At 36.5% G+C, this 27,697-nt stretch overlaps 1 protein-coding gene across 2 annotated transcripts in view; it reads right to left on the bottom strand.

The window, feature by feature from the left end:
• The window catches only part of efna5b (ephrin-A5b), a 123,677-nt gene that overhangs the window by 13,494 nt on the left and 82,486 nt on the right, over positions 1 to 27,697 (bottom strand). For both annotated transcript variants that reach the window (XM_081349509.1, XM_081349510.1), the window contains exon 2: positions 12,360 to 12,652. In XM_081349509.1, coding sequence (XP_081205635.1) covers positions 12,360 to 12,652 — 293 coding nt within the window. The remainder of the gene's footprint in view (positions 1 to 12,359; positions 12,653 to 27,697) is intronic.

Here is a 27,697-nt window from a genome sequence, read left to right as displayed (position 1 = left end):
AGAGAGAGAGAGAGAGAGAGAGAGAGAGAGAGAGAGAGAGAGAGAGAGAGAGAGAGAGAGAGAGAGAGAGAGAGAGAGAGAGAGAGATGGAGAGAGAGGAGAGAGAGAGAGAGAGAGAGAGAGAGAGAGAGAGAGAGAGAGAGAGAGAGAGAGAGAGAGGAGAGAGAGAGAGAGAGAGAGAGAGAGAGAGAGAGAGATGAGAGAGAGAGAGGAGAGAGAGAGAGAGAGGAGAGGAGAGAGATGAGAGAGAGACGAGAGAGAGAGAGAGAGAGAGGATGATCTGCTCACAGACGGTCTTTGGCAGTGTCTCTCAGTAAGTGTAACATGCTGTCTGGCAGGTCCAGGCCGTTTGCCACCGAATGTTACAGTCACACACACACACACACACACACACAGGAAGAGGAAAACGGCGGGAAGTCGGGAAGTGTTGCGACCCAGAGGATCAGACGGAACAAAACAAAGAGAAGGAAAAGGTTCCATTTATCAAAGGCATGATGATGGTGATGGTGCTCCTTCACACTGCAGGAGAACAGATGAAGCGCAGGAGAGGACAGTGAGACACTAAAGCTCATGCACAGAAATATAATAAACTCAAGTCATGAAACGCCATTAAACTGATCATCGTTAACATGACAGCCAGGGTCAGGCAAAATACAGAATTTAAGAATGTGTGAGTCTAAATTGAAATGGCCGCAGCATACAAAATGTTGAAGTGGACGTTGAAATTTATTTGAAAAAATACAGTAAAAACAGTGAAATATTATTATAATGTGAAATATCTGTTTTCTATGTGAATATATATATAGTAAAGTGTAATTTATTCCTGTGATCAAAGCTGAATGTTCAGCATCATTACTCCAGTCTTCAGTGTCACATGATCCTTCAGAAATCACTCTAATATGATGATCTGATGATCAAGAAACATTTATGATTATTATCAGTGTTCATATTTTTGTGGAAACTGTGATACGTTTAATTTTTCAGGATTCTTTTGATGAATAGACATTTTCAGCTTTTATTTTAAAAAGAGTCTTTTGTAACATTATAAATCACTTTTGGTCAATTTATTCATCCTTGCTCTTTTAGAAAAAATAGTGTATATAACAATCTATTTTTCATTATAATATATTCACTTTTAAACAGTTTCATTAATTTAAACTGACACAACAGTTTCAGTTGAATTTGTTTATGTCGAGTTTGGTTCCATTTTAATTGAACAATTTCCATTTGCATTCAAATTTAAATTCCAATTCAGCATCCTGATTAATGTTTTAAAGTCAGGAATATAACATTTAATCCTGAAAGGCACCGACCGCATCACTTACAGCATCTATCAAAACTGCTGCAGTCGATGGACGGTCACAGGGAAGGTAAACCCTGATTTAATAAGCGTACGTGAGATCATAAACCCCCCGCGCTTTTCCCGAGACTCCAAACCACATCCAGATTTTCCAATTCCACTCGCGTCAGACACAAAACGTGATTCATTCTCCTCTCATCCACTGAATCTCTCGTGTAATATTGGATTTGGAGACCCTGAGAGATTAAAATCCATCCTTAAATTCACAATATTAGAAAAAGATGCTGTCTCAAGCGTTTCGCAGTGGGGGGTCAGCTGACCCATGCCCTGACCTTTGACCTGAGAGAGACACACTCACACAGCTCATACTGTATTCAGCTCAATAGATTTCAGATGTGAACATCACTAAAGAACTTCCTGCATTTCCCATTTTCACCGTCTCTTTCAAGAGAAACAACGCTTGTGATGTTCTTCCTCAGTGTTTCTGTCTCGTTTTCCAGCACAAATATCTAAACATTCATAAATCAAGATACAGCGGGGGAAATAAGTATTGAACACGTCATCATTTTTCTCAGTAAATATATTTCCAAAGGTGCTATTGACATGAAATTTTCACCAGATGTTGATAACAACCCAAGGAATCAGTACATACAAAGAAACCAAAACAAATAAGCTCAGAAATTAAGTTATGTGTAATAATGTGAAATGACACAGGGAAAAAGTATTGAACACGTGAAGAAAGGGAGGCGCAAAAAGGCATGGAAAGCCAAGACAACTGCTGAAAACTTACAGTAATTAAAAAGCAGTCCAGCCCGCTGTCCGTGCAAATTAATAACAGCTGGTTCAGTCCCAACGGATGGCCTACAAAAAGGTCTCATTGCCAAGGTGTCACACAAGACACATCTCATGATGGGTAAAAGCAAAGAGCTGTCTCAAGACCTTCGCAACCTAATTGTTCCAACACATAATGATGGCATTGGTTATAGGCGCCATTCTAAGCTTCTGAATGGTCCAGTGAGCACTTTTGGGGCCGTAATACAGAAGTGGAAAGACAATCATTTCACCATAAATTTGCCTCGACCAGTGCTCCTCGCAAGATTTCTGAGTGAAAAGAATAATCAGAAGAGTTGTCCAAGAGCCAAGGACCACTTGTGGAGAGCTTCAAAAAGACCTGCAGATAGCAGGTACTGTGTTCTCAAAGAAAACAGTAAGCAATGCACTCCACCGCCATGGCCTGTATGCACGCTCACCACGCAAGACTCCATTACTGAAGAAAAAAAAAGCATGTTGAAGCTCGTTTAAAGTTTGCTGCACAACATTTGGAAAAGCCAGGGAAATACTGGGAGAATTTAGTGTGGTCACATGAGAGCAAAATTGAATTGTTTGGATGCCATAATACACACCATATTTGGAGGAGAAATGGCAGTGCACATTACCCTAAAAACACCATACAACTTGGTGTTGGCTCTTGGTTCAATACTTATTTCCCCCGCTGTACATGAGATATTAAGACTGGAAAATATATCAGGTGAATTTGTGCTTTAAAGAAGAACAAATATCTGCCAATGGAGAAAAACAAACTTAATTGAAAGTGAAATCAAGATTATTTTTCTGACCCCATTAACAGATATTTGTTCTTGTTTAAAGCATAAATGAGCTTAATTTTAATAAATTTTTCAGAAAACAAGACTCGTTCACAGTTCACACCATGGAAGATAACTATAACAATAAAGACATAGGGCCCTATCTTGCACCCAGCGCAATTGACTCTGTACAGCGACGCATGTATCATTCCTATTCTGCACCCGCGCACAGCGGACTTTTCCCTCCACAGACGCACGTCGGTTAACTAGGGAATGAACTTGCGCTCCCGGGGGCGGTTCAGGGCAAAGAGGAGGCGTGATCCGGCGCAAACGTTCCCTGGTGCTATTTTGCAGTTTCAAAAAACAATTCCTCCACTGACCAGGACAAACCTCGTCTAAAGTCAGCGGCGCGTTCAGATGCTATTTTAAGGGTGCATGCTTGGCCATAATGTAGCGTGTGCACAACGCACACACACTTTGCTTCTCTCATCTACACAGAAGTAGCAGTTCTCATTTTTAGAAAACCATACATTATTACAAGGAAAAATATTCCACACAAGGGAAATCATTGTTGTGTCCATGAAGATGTGAAATATAGTCATAAATCTAGCTTACACATTTACCCAAATTATCATACGCCTGTTTAACCGAAGCTAATCTGGGTGTGTTTCTCCATCCCCAATGTCACTTCTCTGTGTTTTACGGCCCTGACGAGAACGTCGGTCTCCTCGGCTGTGAAATCCGCTCCTGGCAAATCCGCCGTTATAATAGCAACCCGCCATGGAACAAGCGCGCCTGCTCTTAAAGGGAATGTGAGATGAGGCTCTGATTGGTTTATTTCACGTTACGCCCAAACCACACCTATGACTAATGAAGCGACTTCAGACCAACACATTTTAGATTTGCGAGACCCGCCCACAAAGTTACTTTCGTTTTGCGCCCTTTTTAAAAAAAAAAAAAATTCTAAATGTAAAAGAATAGCAGAGTCCACAGCACAACTATAACGATAACGACACAGAGAAACAATACAGCTTATGAATATTAAAAACACTGACAGCCAATCAGAATCCATCCTGCTTTAAAGAGCTCGAGCATTTAAAGCGACAGGCTACAAAACTGGCGCACTTACAATAAACTGAAAAAAATTGTGGATGCTTATATAGTTATTGTTATAGTTATCATTCTTGGTGTGGACGACCCTTTACATATGCCATTTTGCTTCTCCAGAAAATGCATCTGGATTTAATAATGTTTAGATGTTTGTGCTGGAAAAGACAGAAACACTGAGGAAGAAAGTAATATTTGCAGTGTCCGAGATGAGAAATCCTTCCCTTACTGTTTGAACGCCAAGAGAGCTGACAGGACAAAAGCATGATGAATTACATCCTCGGTTTGATTCAACCTCATGTCTCGATTAACCTGCTCGAGTGGATAACAGCAGAAGAACACAAGAGCTCCAGCTGACCTCTGACCCCGCTGAAAGAACACACATGACGGGGGCTTTTTTATCTCACAAGCAGCAATTCGTCTGTACATCCACATTTCCAATAAACTCTAATGCTGGCAGACAAATTCGTCATGTGATCACACAACAAATCTCTGACTGGTGTAAATCACAGGCGCATTCGTAAAGCAACTCTGATTAACGCTGGCCCACTTCTGTCACAGCGAGCTCGTTTTTGTGTGTGGAAATACATTATAGGAGCGTTTGATGTTATCTTTGTTTGCCGACTGTATTACACACACGCTGACATTACTGGCACCTCAAACACACACAGGCTGCTTTCATTTCCATCCACATTAAATCCACAAACCTCTGGAGGAACTGCTTTTAATCATACACTGAAAACAATTTGCATTAGCACTTCATTTCCACTCAGAAAGTGCTAGTCTAGTATACAGTTGAGGGTTATGTTTAGTTTCATAGTGTTTTAGTTTGTTTTTTTCCTGTTCCTGTTTGCCCGAGTTCTCGTTCATTATTTGTTGTCATGGTTACTGATTGTTTTGCGCACCTGTTTCTTGTTCAGTTTGTTGTATTTAAGCCCACAATTTAGTTCTACTCATTGTTCGATTCAAAAATCTATTTTTAATGTGTATATATCTTGTTTATAATCATATACCCACTAAATGCCACATGCAATCAAAAAATACTGGGATTAATGTCTTTACAAGTCAGTCAAATGGTCTTTTTTTTGACACTACAGGTACACTACAATTTTTTTTTTTTTTTTTTTAGTATTTCTGTCTAGTTTTCCACTACAAATATCTAAACATTCATAAATCAGGATACATTTACTGGTGAAGTAAAACTATTTCAGATCTTAAGTCTTGTTTAAAGAAAAATAAAGTGAGTTTTTGCTTAAAGCTCCAGTATGCGACTTTGGTATTTGACCACAAGAGGGCGCAGTTTCAACAATAACAAAGGCGAAGCTTGATGACGCTATGAAGGAGGTGACGATGGGAGATGTCGTTTTTTTTAATGCGTTTTCACCATCTAGCGATATATCTACATGGAATTAATGAATCATGATCACGGATGAGGTAATTTATTCGTTTTTGTATTACCTGTATGTCTGATCGTATTATTTTATTTCATCATAATTAATGAACTGCAAGGAACGTGAAATGTTATGCTATTATCCCATTACAACATACAGCTATTTGTCAAATGATTTGTTTGGTTAATTTTGTCCAGTTTTACGTTTTTATGGTTAATGCCGTGTTGTGTAACGTGTTCAAACCAATATCTAAAAGTAAATTTGAACGAACATTTGCAAGTAATGACTAAATATATTTTTTTAACATCATATCCGATTGTATTTAATTGTACTGCCATAAGCTCGGTCACCACACGTGATAAAAAGCCTTACCAAAGTACAAAGAGCAATATAACTTTGTTTATAACTATAAGTGCTATTATTGACAGTTGCATGTCTTACCTGTCTATCAATACACTCGCGAGACCAGAGTCTCGGTCAAGTCCAAGATTGACGCGCAGCTCTCTCCATCTCGAAAACGCCTGGCCGATATTTATCTGGGTTTTATTCCTCCGTTTGTCACACAGTCTGAGTGTATCCGAATATGGACGCTTTCGTTTTGTTGGCACTTCCATACTCACCAAAGAGTTCGTGATCCATAACAGCTATAACCATACAGTCTATGGCTATAACGCTTTAACCACCACTTCCGCATTTGACCATGCGATATTCCGGTGTGGTGGGTCATATTTTTTATTTTATTCTTTTTTTATTCTTTGTCAGACGTCTTTATTGTTTATTGTGATAAGAAAAAAAAACTCAATAAAGTTGTTGTAAAAAAAAAAAAAAAAAAAAATCCGGTGTGGTGGAATATCCTATCACATGGTCCACACCGGAAAAAAGGGATATTGCGTCACTGAGGCGCGACATTTCTTTTCCGGGACGGCCAGTTATTTAAAATCGGAATTTCTCTGAAATAAAAAATCTTTGGAGACTTTTGAGATATTGTAAGTACACAACTGGAGGAAATATATCACACTGTGCAAGTTATTTTTGGAAATTTTATTACAAAATTCCTACATATTGGAGCTTTAAAACAAAGCTGACTCCATTTTTTTTTCTGACTCCATTGGCAGATATTGTTCTTGTTTTAAGCACAAACTCACTTAATTTTGATCATATCTTCAGTCATGTTTCCTCTCCAGTAAATGTATCCTGATTTAAGAATGTTTAGATATTTGTGCTGGAAAACAACAACAAAACTCAAAGTAATAAAATTTTGGCTGCGTATGCCCACTTCACAAGACTATAATTCAGTTGGAGAACCACTAAAAGTCCTCTTTGAACTGATGCGATTAGAGTCGTGACGTCTGATGTGATAATGTCAGTCACTGTTTGAGAGAAATGGCCGTAATCACAGAGAGCCGATAACATTTCTTCCGAGCCGTTATCAGCAGCACCTTTACGACTGATTCAGAGAAATGTCACCATCTCCAGAGACGGAAAAGCACCATCTGAAAGCTTCGGGAATGACACTGAACCTGAACCATAATGATCTTCTGTTTTCTGAAGAGCGCGTGCGATTATTCACTCAACAACAGTCCATGAACACAGACATTCAAGATTAAACTAGTGAGCTGTGATTGACCGACACTCTAATAGACATACAAATACACAGCAAACAGAAATACTGGAAAATAATCCAACTTAATTTCAGTGAACTAGTTTTTATACTTTTCGTGACTGCATGAAATGTATTTGTTATTCATTTCTCTTGGAGTGTCCATCAACATGGCGCTTCATAATTGATGAACTTTGCAACATTGACACAGTTATTGAACTGAATAATGACACTGTTCACTGTTAATTTACTATTTTATTAGTGTGAAGCTGCTTTGAAGGGCTATAGAAATAAATGTGTCTTGACATCATTATTGACGTGACTAGCTATTAGTCCCAAACCAATCAAATTAATTTCAAAATTCGATGAGCCTTGAGCCTAAAAAATAAATGAATATTTTTTTTTTAATAATAAATAAATAAATAAATCAAACACTGGCAACATATTAACAATATTATTTATAATTGTAATATTATATTATATTCTATATTATATTCTATGTTGCTTGCAACATTTAATTTTTTAATGGCTGTCAATGGAGAAAGAGGCTTTTACGCAGCCAGATAAAATAAAATAAATATATAAATAAATAAATAAAAATTATATTTCTGTGTTGCTTGCAACATAATTTTTGAATGGCCATCAATGGAGAAAGATACTTTTTTACGTCTACCTGCAGGTTTTAAAATCTTTTTTTCTCTGACCTTAAAGGTCAAGTAAAAAAGTGACCAATTGATCATTCAGTGAATGTAATCACAATCAATCTGTTGAATAATATAACTATTAAATGCACAATAATGTGGATGTCAGCTTGATATAAAACACTATTACAATGAAATTGGACAGTTTCCATTATAGTCTAAATGAAAGCTTGATGGATGAACTGGAAAGGAGGTTTTAATTGAACATTTGCTTAAATATTCCTGCCAGAGAAAGCTGACATCTTTAACTGCCGGCATTGTGAAATCACCTTTCTTAATACAGACAATAACAGCGTCTGAAGTCATTGTGAAACATGGCAACTAAAAGCGGGACGCTTCACACTTCAACTCCAGCTTTGACTTTCTGTTTGGAATTACGCTCAACATGACTGTCATGATGTATATTAATTACGCTGTTCACCAGAGAGACAAAAGCTGGCAAGATGTGGAGACTGGAGCGCGGGACAGACGGATCCGTGGAGTGAGACGCACAATCAGTCAGAGAGGGCAAACGCATTTCACAGATGTTCGCTTTGGACCGAGAGGGAGGATGATGGACTCGTGAGAAGAACGATATGCTCTATGATTTTCACGTTCTCAGCAGCACCGGCTAGTCAAGCACATAATGACGGCTCTCGATGTGAGAAGGCCTCGGAGCACGGTGACGATGTGAAGGTCCTGCAGGAACGTTATGAGGGAAAACTAATGAGCTTTGCCTTTTTTTTCATCTCACCTTGTGGACAGGTGTCCTTCAGCGAAACACTCAAATTGCACTTTCTTTAAAAAATAAAATAAAATATTGATTCATATTGATTTCTGTCCTCCCTGGATGTTTTATGCTGTCTTTGAAAATGAATCTCAACAAGAGAAATTGCATTTTCTTATAATGTACAAACGGCCTTGTCACTGACACACAGTGAGGGAAATAAAGTTATATTACGGCTGTTGAAACTGCTTGAAATTGAACAACATGCAGGCCTAAACATATCAAACTCGATGTGAAACACACCTGGGTTGACAGGTATTTCTGGTCTCTGAGTATTTCATCTTATTACTGTTTAGCATGACCTCATATTGTGTGCTTGAACAAAGCAAACATCTCTCTGATCCACGAACCCTCATAACAAACTTTAAAACTGTCATTTTAAAAGCTTGCATGAAGCCACGTTTGAAAAAAGAAAGAAAAAGGGTGCATTTCACCTCTGGGTGTCTGTATGCGCATTTATGCATTTGGCAGATGCTTTTATCCCAAGAGATTTACAATGTGTTGATGGTGTACATTTGTATCTTAGTGTTGCTTTTGCTGTTTGACTTTCAGAATAAGTAAAGAATTTCCAAATATTTTCCAAAAAAACTTTTTTTTTTAAATACACTGCAAAAATGGTTTTAAATTGCATATCTTATGGAATTTAGCTATTTAAGTCATTAATCTTGATTTGAGTCTTGTTTTCTGAAAAATCTAAGTTAAGTGAAAATATTTGCCAGTGGGGGCAGAAAAATGATCTTAATTCAAAGTAAAAATGAGATTATTTTTCTGATTCATTGGCAGATATTTGTTTTTCTTTTAAGCACAAACTCACTTCATTTTTTCAGCAGATGAAGATTGATGCTTAGTTTATAGAGTTTTGTTGTTATTGAGAGCGTACGGCAATAAAAGTAGACTTTATGATGTTTCAAATGATGTATATCACTTGTCTGTATGACAAAAAAGTAAATGTGCTTTGATTTATGAATGTTTATTTATTTGTGCTGGAAAACAAGACAGAAAAACTGAGGAAGAAAAATAGACTAAAAAGTAGAATAAAATAGAATAAAAATATGACTAAAAAAATAGTCATACAGTTTTAAAAATCATATGTTCTTATGTATTTTGTTATTGTAATGTGTGAAAACTATTAATGTTAAAGGTTGTTTTTTTCCAGATTTCTTTAGTAATATATTTTGGTAAAAATGCTAAAATCCAGTTATTGTCAATTTAACCTGCACCATAACAATCATACCCAGAATGTGATCAATTCAGTTCAATGTTGATTCAGTTCAGGTCAATAACTGTGTCAATTTTGCAAAGTTCATCAATTATGAAAATGGTGTGGGCCAAATTGACCCGCAAACATCATATTTCACAAAATAAATTCTATACGCACATTCCACAACACGTCGGAGTGTATAAACTTTGCATGAACGTTCATGATCCGCATTAAGAAAAAGTCACAAAATATCAAGTAAACAAAATAATAGATTAATCATCAATATTTGACAGCTCAAAAGTCGATTCGGGTCAAAACGACCCGCAACATGATAGTTTCAGACAAAGCGAAATTTTCACTTTCCTTTTCTAGTTAAAACTACTAAACGCCAAGCTGGTTAACCATGAAATATGTGGGGCAAATTGAACCACAAATATCATAATCATAAATTTTACACCCACATACCACAACCACAGTGTCGAAACTTTACATGCATTTGTGAAAAGGTCACAAATTATCAAGAAACAATTATAGGTTAACTCGTATATCTGACAACTCAAAAATCAATTCGGGTGAAACTGACCAGCAACAATTCAGACAAAGCCAACATTTCCTTTTCTAGTCAAAACTACAAAATTCCAAGCTGTTATTCTCTGTACTTAAAGATACAAAATAATTTCCTGCTCATAAACACTCAGAGATAATATACTATTATTCATTTTGTTACTATTTTGAATAAAAAAAAAAAAAAAAATCTGGTTTCACTTTAATTGAAGGTTTTGTCATTTTGTTGAGTGTTTTTATCGTTTTTTTTTTTTTTTTGTTTAGTTTTTTAGTCAATCCAATTAGGGTCCATATAATACAAAAATAATACCTAGAATCTGAACTTAATACACTGGTTAAATGGATAAAGGGTGAAATACAAGGGTTAACCATTCAAATATATGGGCCAAAATGGACCAAAAATATCATAATCATAAACTTTGTACCCACATACCACAACACATGAGAGTGTCGAAACGTTGCATGCATTTCTATCATCCGAAATGCGAAAAGGTCACAAGTTATGAAGAAAAAAGATTATAGGTTAACAAGTATTTCTGACAACTCAAAAATCAATTCGAGTCAAATTGACCAGCAACAAACATAATACAATCAGACAAAGCCAACATTTAGACCAACATTCAGTCTGGTGTATGTGATGTTAGATTTGTTAGATTTATGTTAGATTTTTATGTAAAGCACTTCGGTCAACCTCGGTTGTTTTTAGCAGTGCTATATAAATAAAACAAGACAAAGACAACCTTCCTTTTCTAGTTAAAACTACAGAAATCCAAGCTGTTATTCTCTGTACTTAAAGATGCAAACATAACCTCATGACAGCAGGATTTATTATTTTTACCAATCGTGTAAAAATATCTGCCAATGGAGTCAGAAAAATAATCTTAATTCAAAGTGAAAATGAGATTGTTTTTCTGACTCCATTGGCAGATCTTTGTTCTTCTCACTTCATTTAGATAATTTTCCAGCAGATGAATCTGATTAAGTTTATGCTTTTTTTATCGAGTTTTGTTGTTATTGTGGGCGTACTCAAATCAAAGTTTACAGTTTTGTTACAGTTACAGTATAACACTTATATGTACGACAAAAAAAGTATTTTAAGTCGATTTTGCTGCTATGTGGAAAAAACTCCAACCAGAAGGTTGAACAAGACTTCAAATCTCAAGAGGTCTTTGTGTTTCTCCAGTAAATGTACCTTGATTTATGAATGTTTATATATTTTTGCTGGAAAACAAGACATATGTAAACATAATTTTGTTTTGGAGTGCAGCCATTAAATAAAATGATTTTAAAAATCATATGTTCTCATGTTTTTTGTTATTATTGTGATTTTAACAGTAAAATACTGTAAAAATGCTACAGTGAAAAACTGTTAATTTGTTAACAGAAAGTTTTCTTACTATATACGGTAAATAACTGTGATAGATCGAATGGTACATTTAATGTAATTTTACTGTAACATACCGTTTAATTTACAGCTTTTGGAAGTAAAAACAAACAAGTCATTGTATAATTTACAGTGATAAAAACGTAAATTGACATTCCCACAATTCCCTGCGTGACACTTCACATTTGATGTATTTTTGTTGAAATAACTATGTTTTGTCATAGTTTTCTTAGTTTTTTTCTAATCAGTTGTGTACATTAGGGTTTTCTGTTACATTTAATGTTGTTTATTGTATTTTTAAATTTTCATGTGTGTTACCATGATGGTGTTTAGTGTGTGTGTGAATGACACTGTGCAGCTTCTATATTTAAGTATTAACTTTCTTGTGGAAGAACTACTTGTGATGAGCTTTGATTAATCATGTGACTCTCATCACCACTGTGATTGGTGGTTGTCAGAGTATTATAATGGTACAAAACAGATATTAATACTTGAATAGGTCGGTAAATTAATATTATATCAGATAATGAAATACGGTTTATTACTGTAAATTTTAAGTTAAGTCTGTACAACCTAAAATGTTGCTACTGTATTTTTTACGGGAAATTTCTGGTAACCAGTTTTTTTTCCGTAAATGTAATGGATTTTTTTTTTTTACAGTGTAATGTGTGAAACCTATTAATGTTAAAAGTCGTTTTTGCCAGATTTGAGATTATGAAGCAGCCTATCGTGTTCAGTCGTGTGCTGTGACGTCACACTCACATATGTAGTAATACTCGCGGCCCGGCCTGAACTCGAAGCCCAGCGAGAACGGCGTGAAGAGCTGGAACTTCTCGGAGAACTTGAGCGGGCCGTTGGGCGAGTGAGGCCGGTTGCACTCCCAGCGCTTGAAGCCCTTGGCGGTGTGGTCGCACGTGCTGTAGCCGTCGTAGTTCACCATGTAGAGCACGTAGCGCTCGGCTCGCTCCTCGGGGATCGAGTCCTCGTAGTGTGGACAGTACACGTCCAGGTAGTCGTTTATACACACGTCGATGTGATAATCTCCACGCTGAAACCTGCAGGACACACACAGACAAACGAGTTAGAACCAGTGGCAGAACTGTGTTTTAAAAAGTGGGTGGGACAGGTGTGTGTGTGTGTGTGTGTGTGTGTGTGTGTGTGTGTGTGTGGTGGGGAGGTCAGATATATGTACAATAAGGGAAATGTACAATTCAGGGAAAAAATAACATTACGATGTCCATCCAATTTAAATAATGGGTTTAATCTGTTGTTAAATGAGAGCTACTAATATTAATATTGTTAATGCTGAGAATTTTGACGTGAATAAATCCATAGATCCGCGTAGTTTTGCTTGTGTACTTTCATGGTCAAGTGGTGGAACTTTTGCGAAGCGTGTCTGAGGCTCCGGGTTCTAATCCGCACTCGTATCGTGTTTTTTTTTGTTCCTCATCAAACGCTCAAAGTTGCTGCCTTTTTAAGTGCAATTAACTTTGATGTTTAAGTCATTTCAACTTAAATTACATTGAATGAAATCACTTAAAAAAATAAGTTGAATCTTGTGTAAACTTTAAAAAAGTTGAAAAGTTGATTAGTTAAAGCAATGTAAAAACATATGTTGTCATAACTTATTGATCATATTTTTTTACAGTGTAGTTAACTAGAGATGTTTTATTTATTTGTATTGGAACATCTGTGCCGCAAGATGTTTTAAAAAGTGGTGGGGACATGTCCCACCCGTCTCACCCGCAAATTACACACTCCCCTGAGAAATATTCGCTTTTTCTTTCACAGCGATGAGTTGAGTTGAGTTGAGTTGAGTTGAGTTGAGTTGAGTTGAACTTTATTGTCAGTTCTGTTTGTCACTGAGTGGAAATTTCTCTTTGACACCGGTGACATAGATACATTAAATGCTTAAAAACACATCACACATTAACAACACAAACACAGACTTAACTCAATTGGGCGTCAGGACTGATGCATGGATTATTTTTGTTGAAATGATTGGAGTTAAGATGAGACTGTGCTCATAAACTGCTCAGAGTGGTTATTTTAGTATTATTATACTACTATTATAGTTTTTGTTGATATTTTGAATTAGATTGTAAGTTTAGCTTTTAATTTTAGTTAAAGTTTAGTGATTTTATTGTGTGTTTTTGTTCAATAGTTCAATAGTGTTTTTACAAAATATATATCTATATAATTTATTAGTTTTAGTTGTTATAGTATTTCAAATTTAACTAAATGAAAATGACAATGTTACTTTGGCATTTTTTATATTTTATTTAAGATTGCATTTATTTTGTTTCAGCTGTGTATGTAAAATATGTAAAAAAATAAATAATAATTATTAGTTTTAGGTTACTTAGTTTAAATTATTTTAGTAGGCCTAATTCAAGTTAAATAAATGAAAATGAAAATAATTTTTCTAATATTTTATTTTATTTTATTTCTGTTTTATTGTTGTTTAAAACTGTTTTTTGTTTTATTTTAGTACTTCAAATTTTGTATATATTATTTTATTTCAGTTAACGTTTATTTTGTCTCAACTAATGAAAATGCTTTTAGTTGTAGTTTTAGTTAACAAAAATAACCTTGGGTTGAGATTAGATGAATGAACGTAATTACACGTTACTACATGTAGTAATAACAGTAAATTATGTATAATCACCCTAACCCTTACGGTAACTCTATAGTAAGTAGATGTAGTTATTAATATAACTTAGTACTTATTAAAGGAATAAATATGTAACTATGTCACCTTAAAACAAAGTGTAAACGATGCATTTTTCTGAGATGTGCTTCTAAACTGTTCTGTGACGTCTATGCCAAATGTTTTGAAACAACTCCAGTGTGCAACACGAGAAATGATCTCATTAATCACAAAAGAGACTAACATGTCCAAAAGCATGCCTGATGTGTTTATGGATGACAAGCAAATCTGGCTTCATCTCACCGTTGAAATGCACAACATGTGCCCTTATTTGGTTCTCAAACATGGCGAAGTATGTGAAAATCAACACCGGTAAGCGTTAAAGATAATGACCTCTGACTGACTCTAAACCAATGTTTGTCAAAGTGACACTATTTCTATCTTTGGGTCGCTGACCCCTTGCGTTCGCGCATCACCTGTAAATACACTCGACTTTATATTCTAAACTTTGAACGAATGATTCAAACTTTTGTTCGTACAGCCACTTTTCAGAGGATCAGTTTGAGAAATGTCCAGTGGAAACGTTTAATTCTCCATGCTTGAATTTGTCCTCCTGAAACTATTCTATCTTTCCCCTTAAATCAGAGCTAAAAGCATGCAGTGAATGCCGATGCTGTGGACATTCATGTGTTCTCTGAAGTCTCCCGTGTGCTTCTTGCAGCGGTCAAGGCCAAATCTGTTCAACAACAAAACCAATGTTCCCAGCGCACGCAGAAAACACTGGGATGCATCTCCTCGTTTCAGTCTGCGTCCGTGCATCCCGTCAACTCAATTAACAAAGTTAATAATCCTGTTCTGGATTAAAGCACGCTTCATTAGCGTCCCCTCTCTCGCCCTGCAGGAGCCGCTAATGTTCTGAGACGATCTGGAGGTGTACATTAACACACACCGCAGTTTCTCAACACGACACACCGAACAGCGAGTGTCTCACAGCGTCAAACATCGCATCGCTCAGCAATGGAGTTTTCTTTCATTTCAACTATAATAAATACATTTTATATGGCAAGAAATTAATATTAAAGGCTGAAAAGTGATTAATGAATAACTGCTTCAATGCATTTAAAAGATCATATAACTTAAGTGTATGGAAGCCATGCTTTTTTTGCATGCACAATGTTAAAACCATGGTGTGTGTGTGTGTATATAATAATAATTAATGCTTTGAAAAAATGCAAACTGCACATTTCTGCTTTAAATCCTCCTTAATTTCTAACACAATTATAAATGCATTGCTGTAAATGTGAATCATAATTGATCATAATCAGCACATTTTTTTTTTCAGATTCTGCTGTTACTGTAATGCATTCCTGTAAATAAAATGCATTACTGTAAATGCAATTGTTAATATTGCGGTACTGAATGAATAATCATTCAGTACCATAATACTATCTTTTTGCATTCAGGGGAAAATGCAACAGAGATTTATTATGAGGATAGAGCATCTACTCTTATCTTTATTTTGCTCAAATATTTACATTTTATATGTCAAGATATTAAAATTCAAGGCTGAAAAGTGATTAATGTATAATTCCGTGTATGCATTTCAAAGATCATTAAACTAATGTGTATGATAGCATTAAAATGCATATTATTACAACGTTTACCATGTTACATAAATACCATGGTAAATGTTCACTGCCATAGTTTAAATAAATAAAAAAAATTCAGTACATAATTCAGTACATATTATCGTTTTGCATGCAACAGAGATGTATTATATGTATTATATATCTGCTCTTATCCATAAAATATAATTTCACAGACATTGTAGATTGTGGTCTTTTGAATTTTACAAATAATATTTCAATACACACACAAATGAATACCACAAGCTCTTTCTCTCATCTCGAGCTCCGTGCGATTGGTTACAAAACAAATATTCGCTAGATGCTCTATTATAGACATTATGCCAAGAACTGCAGAAATAAAATAAATATTGTTGAAAACGAATATTACTTTTTTTTCCCGGAGGAGAGAAAATAGAGTTGCAATATTTCTTTTGAACCCCCAGGATTCTGAACATTATTCATATTAGGAATGTCCCTGTAAGGTCTAGAGAGGTTTTAATCGGTTTATATTTGTTATTGATATAGCATCGTCCGCACATTAATTTTCCGATTTCCAGGAACCCCTCGGCAATAGCGGGACTTTACAAAATCTATTTTAAATTCAATTCTATTGCTGTCGTTCAGAAGAAACGCAGTCAGGCACAAACAGCGTGTGTCTCCAGTCGTGTGTGTGTGTGTGTGTGTGTGTGTGTGTGAAGCTCAGTCTAATTATGCAACAAGCCTGAATCACATTTACAGTAAATGCACTTGTATTGAAGTCTATGGGGCGAAAAATGGATTTAAAGCAGAAATTAGTATTTTTATTAAAGCACTCATTATTTAAATAGAAAAAAAGAGCTGTAAAGTTAAAACTGGCAATGCTTCTAGGAGATTTTATCAGGTTAAATCATGTCTATACTTTCAAAACAGTTTGTATCCCGGTGAAATGTCAAACCCCATCGACTTCCACAGTAAGTGCATTACTGGAAATGCAATTTTTGTTTGTTTTTACAAAGTGGAAATGCTTTTCTGCTGTAATGGACCGGATGTCACAGATGCTGTAACTTGTATTGATCCCAGAACATTCCTTTAATACGTTGTCTGGGTTATTTTCCCATTGTGTGGCAGGGAAGTTTCGCAGACGACGCTCGACCTCCACGACCTCTGCTGGAAAACAGCAGCTCAAAAACACAGGGAAAGTCCTTGATGCTCCGCTAATATGAAAGGGAGTAATTAAAAACTGGGAATGGAGGGCAGGCTAATTGTCAAATTAAGATAATTACACGTGTTTGCTCGGCTCCAGCTGTTTAAGAGAGAGTTTGAGGTGGAAAGGCCGCTCTGTAATCAGAGACGAGGATCAACCAACTTTAGAACATTTATTACAAGCTGATTATAAACCCAGCAGCGGCTCTGGCCGTCTCAGCTCTCTCTCTCTGACTCCGCGTTCTGCTCGGGAGAGACGTGGCCTTCCATACGGCCTCTTGATTGGTCTATTTCCCTGACAATTACACAGCTCAGTGAAATCGGCTCACACACACACACACACACACACACACACACACTCAGTGAAGACCCGTCTGACGGCTGATCATTACCCGAGAGATGGAGAGAATAGAGATTCTTTCTGATAAGACCTGCAGGTGTGATTGCCCACGCTTAACAGCTTTCTGAGAGAACACACACACACACACACACACGCTCACATACGCACAGACGTACACACACTCACACACACACACACACACACACACACACACACACACACACACACACACACACACACACACACTCACACAGGCTCACACACGCTCACACACACACACACACACACACGCTCACACACTCACATACGCACGGACGCGCACACACACACACACACACACACACACTCGCACACACTCACACACTCACATATGCACGGACGCACACACACACACACACACACACGCTCACACACACACACACACACACACACACACACACACGCTCACACACACACACACACACACACACACACACACACACACACACACACGCTCACACACACACACACACACACACACACACACACGCTCACACACACACACACACGCTCACACACACACACATATATAAAATCATCAAAGTGTCTCATCATAATATTTCTCCATGAACAATACCAGCCATCAGGATTGAGATCAGGAATTTAGTTCTTCAGTTTTTCATTGGATCATCATCAGACTAAATGCGTTCTCAACCCGTTCCCTTTATTCCCAAAGGACCGCTAGGAATTGGGAAGTCCACCGCGACCCTTTTCCCCATGCAAACCTGCGTTAGCCATGACAGAAAGCGTCAGCAGCCTGTCTTTATATCATCACGTGTGTGTGTGTGTGTGTGTGTAACACAGATCTTCACCTGCTCCTGTTCCACAAGCCCTGCTGAATATGAGCAACAGCTGCCTTCCATAAATCCTAATGCACAGGTAATATCTGTAACCGTAGAGGCCTGATCGCGAGCGCTTTTCCAGTGGAGCAGGACGGCATTCAGGACGTTAGCATGTGGCGTATAGAGTTCTCATCTGAGCCGAGATGGAAACAACACACGCATTTCCATCAGTGCTTTAAATGCGAAGGGAAGTTCTGTTGATGGACCACCTCACCTGCTTCTGGCTATAAGACCAGTCCACATATGTTGTACACATGTTTTACTTCCTCTGTCTGGTTTTGCAAACCTCTTCAATCCCCGTGAGGCGAATCTGGTTTAGAAAAGACACACGCATGAATCGAGACGGTTGTGAAGTAGCCGAGACGCCACGGGAAACAGAAGAGAAGAAACTCAGACCCGACTCCCTGTTGCCTTGTATTCCCACTCTACGGTGTGCAAGATTAGGATTAATGTGTCCCAAAGTATATATATGCACAATATTATACTATATATAATTTTATAGATGTATGATTGACATACTATAATATTTCCGCGTGCAACATTTATTTTTCAGCTATTTTAATAAAATTACATATGCACAATACTGTAAATATATACTTTATATACTGTATATACTATATAAAATATTATATATACATATATAATATATAATACATAATTATGTGTGTATATATGATTGCCATATTATTTGTGTCAGATGTACAGTATTTTTCCAGTTATTTTGCATTGTGTGTGTGTAAAAATGTCATATTGGATCAATGAAAATTATATATCCAGAATATTTTATTGATAACCAGGATAATAATTATGATATGAACAACGTAGTTAACAGAATGAATCAATCTTTTGTGAATGTGGGACCAGAGTTGGCAGCAAGGATTTCAGATCAAGGAAGAGATACTATGATTGGAACACCGATTAAGAACAACTCTCATTCAATCTTTCTTTCGGCAGTAGATGAGTTGGAGGTTAAGACAATTGTTAGAAATTGTAATAATAAATTCTCTACCGACTGTGATGATATTGATATGGCATTGGTTAAAAGAGTTATCGACAACATTTCAAAACCATTAACATATATTTGTAATTTATCGTTACAAACCGGCTCATTTCCACAAAATATGAAAACAGCAAAAGTGATTCCATTATTTAAGCAAGGGAACAAACACTTATATACAAACTACAGACCAGTGTCACTCCTCTCACAGTTTTCAAAAATCCTGGAAAAACTTTTTAACAGCAGACTGGAAGACTTCCTCAATAAACATCAAATACTTAACCAGAGTCAATACGGATTCAGAGCAAAGAGTACGACATCACTCGCATTAATGGAAGTAAAGGAGGAAATAATAAATGCATTAGATCAAGGTAAATATGCAGTTGGTGTATTTATAGATTTAAAAAAAGCATTTGATACAATAAACCATTCAATACTAATTAATAAACTGCAGCGGTATGGTGTTAGGGGAGTGGCACTGGACTGGATTACCAGTTATCTATCTGGGAGAAAACAGTTTGTCGAAATGGGTGATTATAAGTCTGAGTGTATGGAGGTTGCTTGTGGGGTCCCCCAGGGGTCGATTTTGGGTCCAAAATTATTTAACATATATATAAATGATATATTTCTAGTTTCTAAACTGCTAAAGTTAACATTATTTGCTGATGATACTAATATACTTTATTCTGGTAATGAGTATAGTGAAGTAATTGATACTATAAATAATGAATTAAACAAAGTTAAAAAATGGATGGATAGTAATAAATTATCACTGAATATAGAGAAAACTAAGGTAATAACATTTGGTAATTATAAGGATAATGAATATATTAAAATTGATAACATAATAATTGAAAATGTAAAGGAAATTAAGGTATTGGGTGTGATAATAGACAATAAACTCAGTTGGAAGCCCCATATCAGACACATACAAAACAAAGTCGCCAAGAACGTTGGAATTATAAATAAAATAAAGCAATTTTTAGATTACAATTCACTTCATATTTTGTATTGCTCATTAGTTCTTCCATACTTCATCTATTGCATAGAAATCTGGGGAAACAATTATAAAAATTCACTATACTCACTATCAGTATTGCAAAAAAGGGCAGTCCGTGTTATACACAAAGTTGGGTATTTGGATCATACAAATTTTCTGTTTTTACAATCAAAATTACTTAAACTTCAGGACCTAGTTCAATATTACACAGCACTGATCATGTTCAAAGTTAGCAAGAATTTACTACCACTCAACATCCAAAATCTTTTCAGCCAGAGAGACGGGGGTTATAATTTACGGGGGAACACAAAATTTAAAATGCATCTGGTTAGAACCACCAGGAAGAGTTTTTGTGTGTCTGTATGTGGGGTAAAACTCTGGAATGGGATGAAGGACGAACACAGGCAATCTCCTAATATACATTCTTTTAAATCATCATATAAGAATACGGTCTTTGAAAGATATAAGAATGAGGGGTTGTGATTTTCACTGATTATTGTTGTCATCATTGTTATCATTGTTATTATACTAATTATAGTTATTGTGGTAATGGTAGTGATAATGATTAGTTATTGAAATTTGTATGATATTGATGTTTAAAAATATCATTATTATTAAATACATTATTATTAAATTGATAGTCTATTAATGGTGTAACTGTTATTGTTATACTATTTACTACTATTATTTATTAATTCATAGATATTGTAATATCATACAAGGTAGTTAATTGTGTGTGGCAAGGGGGTGGGATTGAATAAGCGCTAGCTTCTTCCCACTCCTTTTTGAACAATGACGTATTTATTTATTTATTTTTTTCTTCTTTTATTTTTTGTTTATTTTTTCTTCTTTTTTTTGTACATATCGACTTGTATCGTTTGATTGTTGTTTTTTAATTTGTCTTATTGTTCAAATAAACTTTTCAAATTCAATTCAAATTCAATGTGCCCCAAATTATATGCATATATATATTATATTATAAATAATTATATATATATGCACGAATGTATGCCAGATTTCCCCCCAGTAATTTTGCATTTATAATTGAATTTGTGTGTGCAAACATCTGAAAAGATGCTCGAAACTGTGGAAGATGAACTTTTACAAAATAACAGTATGTCCCAAAACTGGCGAAGTGTCTTATTAATTATGCTGAAGTGTGCAGTTTCCCATCACAAGCACACACTTTAGTGCGCAGTTAAAGAATGCAGATTGGGATGCGGTTTTAATGTTTGTGGCGTCCCATATGTGTCCGCATCTGGAAGCTCGTTTTCCGCTGGGAGTTTGGGTCGTGGCGAGAACACGAGGGCCAATCTGACGAGAACAACCTCATTATCCATCATTATAGGGATAGTTCACCCAAAAATTCTTCTTCTTACAGACGAATACAATAAGAGTTATATTAAAAAATGTCCTGGCTTTTCCAAGTTTTATAATGGCAGTGAATGTCAATAAAAGTGCATCTATCCATGATAAAAATGCATCTATCCATCATAAAAGTGCATCTATCCATCATAAAAGTGCATCTATCCATGATAAAAGTGCATCTATCCATGATAAAAGTGCATCTGTCCATCATAAAAGTGCATCTATCCATGATAAAAGTGCATCTATCCATGATAAAAGTGCATCTGTCCCTGATAAAAGTGCATTTATCCATGATAAAAGTTAATCTATCCATCATAAAAGTGCATCTATCCATCATAAAAGTGCATCTATCCATGATAAAAGTGCATCTATCATCATAAAAGTGCATCTATCCATGATAAAAGTGCATCTATCCATGATAAAAGTGCATCTATCCATCATAAAAGTGCATCTATCCATCATTAAAGTGCATCTATCCATGATAAAAGTGCATCTGTCCATCATAAAAGTGCATCTATCCAACATAAAAGTGCATCTGTCCATGGTAAAAGTGAATCTATCCATCATAAAAGTGCATCTATCCATGATAAAAGTGCATCTATCCATGATAAAAGTGCATCTATCCATCATAAAAGTGCATCTATCCATCATAAAAGTGCATCTATCCATCATAAAAGTGCATCTATCCAAGATAAAAGTGCATCTGTCCATCATAAAAGTGCATCTATCCATGATAAAAGTGCATCTATCCATGATAAAAGTGCATCTGTCCCTGATAAAAGTGCATTTATCCATGATAAAAGTTAATCTATCCATCATAAAAGTGCATCTATCCATCATAAAAGTGCATCTATCCATGATAAAAGTGCATCTATCCATCATAAAAGTGCATCTATCCATCATAAAAGTGCATCTATCCAAGATAAAAGTGCATCTATCCATCATAAAAGTTAATCTATCCATCATTAAAGTGCATCTATCCATCATAAAAGTGCATCTATCCATCATAAAAGTGCATCTATCCATCATAAAAGTGCATCTATCCATCATAAAAGTGCATCTATCCATCATAAAAGTGCATCTATCCATCATTAAAGTGCATCTATCCATGATAAAAGTGCATCTGTCCATCATAAAAGTGCATCTATCCAACATAAAAGTGCATCTGTCCATGGTAAAAGTGAATCTATCCATCATAAAAGTGCATCTATCCATGATAAAAGTGCATCTATCCATGATAAAAGTGCATCTATCCATCATAAAAGTGCATCTATCCATCATAAAAGTGCATCTATCCAAGATAAAAGTGCATCTATCCATCATAAAAGTGCATCTATCCATCATAAAAGTGCATCTATCATCATAAAAGTGCATCTATCCATCATAAAAGTGCATCTATCCATCATAAAAGTGCATCTATCCATCATAAAAGTGCATCTATCCAAGATAAAAGTGCATCTATCCATCATAAAAGTGCATCTATCCATCATAAAAGTGCATCTATCCATCATAAAAGTGCATCTATCCAAGATAAAAGTGCATCTATCCATCATAAAAGTTAATCTATCCATCATTAAAGTGCATCTATCCATCATAAAAGTGCATCTATCATCATAAAAGTGCATCTATCCATCATAAAAGTGCATCTATCCATCATAAAAGTGCATCTATCCATCATAAAAGTGCATCTATCCAAGATAAAAGTGCATCTATCCATCATAAAAGTGCATCTATCCATCATAAAAGTGCATCTATCCAAGATAAAAGTGCATCTATCCATCATAAAAGTTAATCTATCCATCATTAAAGGGCATCTATCCATCATAAAAGTGCATCTATCCATCATAAAAGTGCATCTATCCATCATAAAAGTGCATCTATCCATCATAAAAGTGCATCTATCCAAGATAAAAGTGCATCTATCCATCATAAAAGTGCATCTATCCATCATAAAAGTGCATCTATCCATCATAAAAGTGCATCTATCCATGATAAAAGTGCATCTATCCATGATAAAAGTGCATCTATCCATCATAAAAGTGGATCTATCCATCATAAAAGTGCATCTATCCATGATAAAAGTGCATCTATCATCATAAAAGTGCATCTATCCATCATAAAAGTGCATCTATCATCATGAAAGTGCATCTATCCAACATAAAAGTGCATCTGTCCATGGTAAAAGTGAATCTATCCATCATAAAAGTGCATCTATCCATGATAAAAGTGCATCTATCCATGATAAAAGTGCATCTATCCATCATAAAAGTGCATCTATCCAAGATAAAAGTGCATCTATCCACCATAAAAGTTCATCTATCCATCATAAAAGTGCATCTATCCATCATAAAAGGGGATCTATCCATGATAAAAGTGCATCTATCCATCATAAAAGGGCATCTATCCATGATAAAAGTGCATCTATCCATGATAAAAGTGCATCTATCCATCATAAAAGTGCATCTATCCATCAAAAAAGTGCATCTATCCATGATAAAAGTGCATCTATCCATCATAAAAGGGCATCTATCCATGATAAAAGTGCATCTATCTATTATAAAAGTGCATCTATCCATCATAAAAGGGCATCTATCCATGATAAAAGTGCATCTATCCATGATAAAAGTGCATCTATCCATCATAAAAGTGCATCTATCCATGATAAAAGTGCATCTATCCATTATAAAAGGGCATCTATCCATGATAAAAGTGCATCTATCTATTATAAAAGTGCATCTATCCATCATAAAAGTGCATCTATTCATGATAAAAGTCCATCTATCCATCATAAAAGTTCATCTATCATCATTAAAGTTAATCTATCCATGATAAAAGTGCATCTATTCATGATATTATGGAATTCAAAACAGTAACAGTCATTCACTGCCATTATAAAGCTTGGGAAGAGCCAGGACAATTATTAATATAACTCCGATTCTATTCGTCTGAAAGAAGAATGTCATATACACCTAGGATGACAGAGATTTACTTGAGTAAATCTCAAGTAAATCATGGGCTAATTATCATTTTTGGGAGAACTATCCCTTTAAGATGGTTAGTTAACGAGGTTAATGCCTTGCTCTCGCACACACACACACACACACACACACACACACACACACACACACACACACACACACTGATGCATCAGAGTTCATAAGCAGCGCACATGTTGCTCAGAACGGCTGCAAGCAAACATCTGTAATTATGAATCGTCAGTAACGAGTTTATCCGGCGGACGAGGAGGGTCTGGCTTAACGTTCTTCTGATGTGTCGTTTCATCGAGGTCAGAGTGAGTTCAGATCCCCGCAGAGCTGCACATTTACTGCAGATTCATCGCTCATGAAAACACACACACACCTCCGGCTCCGAGCGCAGGTTTATTTTCTAAAGAAGACAAACGGATGACGCCAGTGTAAACCGCTCTCCGTCTTTATTAATATGTTTATCAAATATATGTATTATTCTCCCGCAGGCACGGCATTCACTGGGATAAGCTGAACTGAGAACGATGAGAAAACATCTGAATTTCTTACATTTGTTTCTCCGTCCAATTAGGACACGGTTTTCTAGGACGAGGATTTGCATAATGTAATATAAAAGTAAAAAAGTGAATATTTCCTTTTATTAAGATTTCTTAAAGCTACCAATCAACTCTTGTGTCACCTGACAAACACATTCAGAGAAGTGGGACATGGTCTATGTTGCCTTCAGATCCTAATGGGAATGATTTTGATCGGAATAAAAGGACGTGATGAGAAATTCTATATTTCTTTCAATCTTTTTAACATCCTAATGAAGTGCTAGAGCATAAAATGTAGGAATAACACACTTTATGTGTATAATTGATTAATTATCTGTGAATTTGTAGTTTTGCCGCAGAGGATTATGGGAAATGTAGTTTTGTCACACAAGTCTAATAAAGCAGCTCAATCACTATTATTCCTCAATAGAACTCAAAATATGTACAAAACTAAGCTGTTCCATCAACATTCACAATTAAAACGTAATTATGATTTCACCATGAGTCTTTAATCAAACACTTCGGTCTTCACATGCACTCATTTCATAAATCCTCCACAATCATTCTGACAGCATATGAAGGAAGCATTACAGCTTCTAGGCAGATATATATGGATCATACCCAATAACATAACTAATATAAATATTTATAAAGATTCAGCTGGAATTTGTTTGCTCCACTGAGAATCACAGAGCAAAACATCCACCATATGTGAATCATTTTATTGAACGCAACCGTGTCAAAGCGGAAAAGCTCATGTGTAAACTGAACACATGTTGGGATATGCTTGTGTTTGTTCTTGTATTTTCATTTAATTCCAGCTGATTCCTGCTGTCACTGCTGAGTGACATTCTCTCTTACACACACACACACACACACACACACACACACACACAGAGAGAGAGAGAGAGAGAGAGACACACACACACACACACACACACACACACACAGACACACACTCACTCACACACACACACACACACACACACACACACACACACACACACACACACACACACACACACACAAACACACACACACACACTCATACACACTCACAGACACGCACAGTCTCACAAACACACGCACAGTCTCACAAACACACACAAACCAACACACACACAAACCAACACACGTAAGCAATCATAATTTCCAAGGACTCTTCCAAGGAAATTGGCTTCTGAGTAAAAGGTAAATTAAGATGATCATCTAGAAAAAGAGAAAAAACAGGCACAAATAGATGTCCTCTCTCTCTCTCTCTCTCTCTCTGGTGTCAATCAAACCGCTGATGTCACTTCCTCTCACCGTTGAAAGCTAGTTAATTATAAAGGCAATCGTTCGCATATTCTCTACAGCCAGAATCACGTCACGGTGGGAGAGTGTTATTATGATATCAACACTTTCACAGCGGTCTCAAACAAAAGTGTCAGTCATTTCCTCAGGAAGAAGAAACTCTGATGTCCCGGAGAGCGTTTGTGCTTCAGGACATTCCCGTCCTCGAGCCGGTTAGACGAACACACACTGTTCCTAGAGCGTGATGGAGGGTCTCACACACACACACACACACACACACACACACACACACACACACACACACACACACACACACACACACACACACACACTCAAGCTGTTCCTGGAGCCTGATGGAGGGTCTCTCGCTCTTCACAACTCTTCTCTCTCTCTCACACACACACACTCACGCTGTTCTCTCACTCTTCACGACCGGACCGCAGCCACATTCGGCTCTAATGAGGCTTCAGGGTTTTTGCTACGAGGCCAAAATGCCTGTGTGGATGATCTGGATGATGTGTGTAATAGATGTCTCTCAGAGAGCGCAAACACAAAACTCAATCTGGGAAAACACACACACACAAACACACACACACACACACACACACACACACACACACACACACACACACACACACACACACACACACACACACACACACAGAATGACGCGATCTGATCGTGAGGTGAGACCATAGACTGTAAAATAATATGTTCGTAGTGTGAGTGACGTCACCCACAGTGTTTCTGAAGAGCGTTTTTGAAGTCTAAAGTGGGCGGAGCCGGCCATCGCCATCTTGGCCGCGCGTCACTCGCGGATAAACGTAAATGGCCAAAGAGGCGGGACGTGGGTGGAGCTAAGGTGCCTGGTGCTGAAACCACGCCCCGGCTAGCTCGACGTGATCGAGTTCGCTCAGGCTGAGGAGCTAATGCTAATGCTAATGCTACCGGCATGTGCCAAGTGTGTGACCACACAGGGCCTCGCTAAAGTGACAGCTGACTCGATGATTTAAAGCCAATAGAGTTCAATAGAGCCAGTAAAGTTCATGTTTTTGCCCTTCGAAATACTATAATAGAGACATAGCTAAAAGTGAGACTGTGTGTCGTGATGCTGTATTATTCTGCTAGCTAAAAATGTATTATGCAGTAACTTACAATATTGTACTTTAAAAAGTTAAGTATAAAGCATATCTAGTCTATCTCTTCCGTGAGAGCAACGGTACCACAGAACGTGTGTC

Source organism: Scardinius erythrophthalmus (genome assembly GCF_964197995.2).
Source record: "Scardinius erythrophthalmus genome assembly, chromosome: 20".
In the NCBI taxonomy this organism is placed as follows: domain Eukaryota; kingdom Metazoa; phylum Chordata; class Actinopteri; order Cypriniformes; family Leuciscidae; genus Scardinius; species Scardinius erythrophthalmus.
Note: the sequence above shows the minus strand (reverse complement) of the source record. Positions and strands in the feature narration are given on the sequence as shown.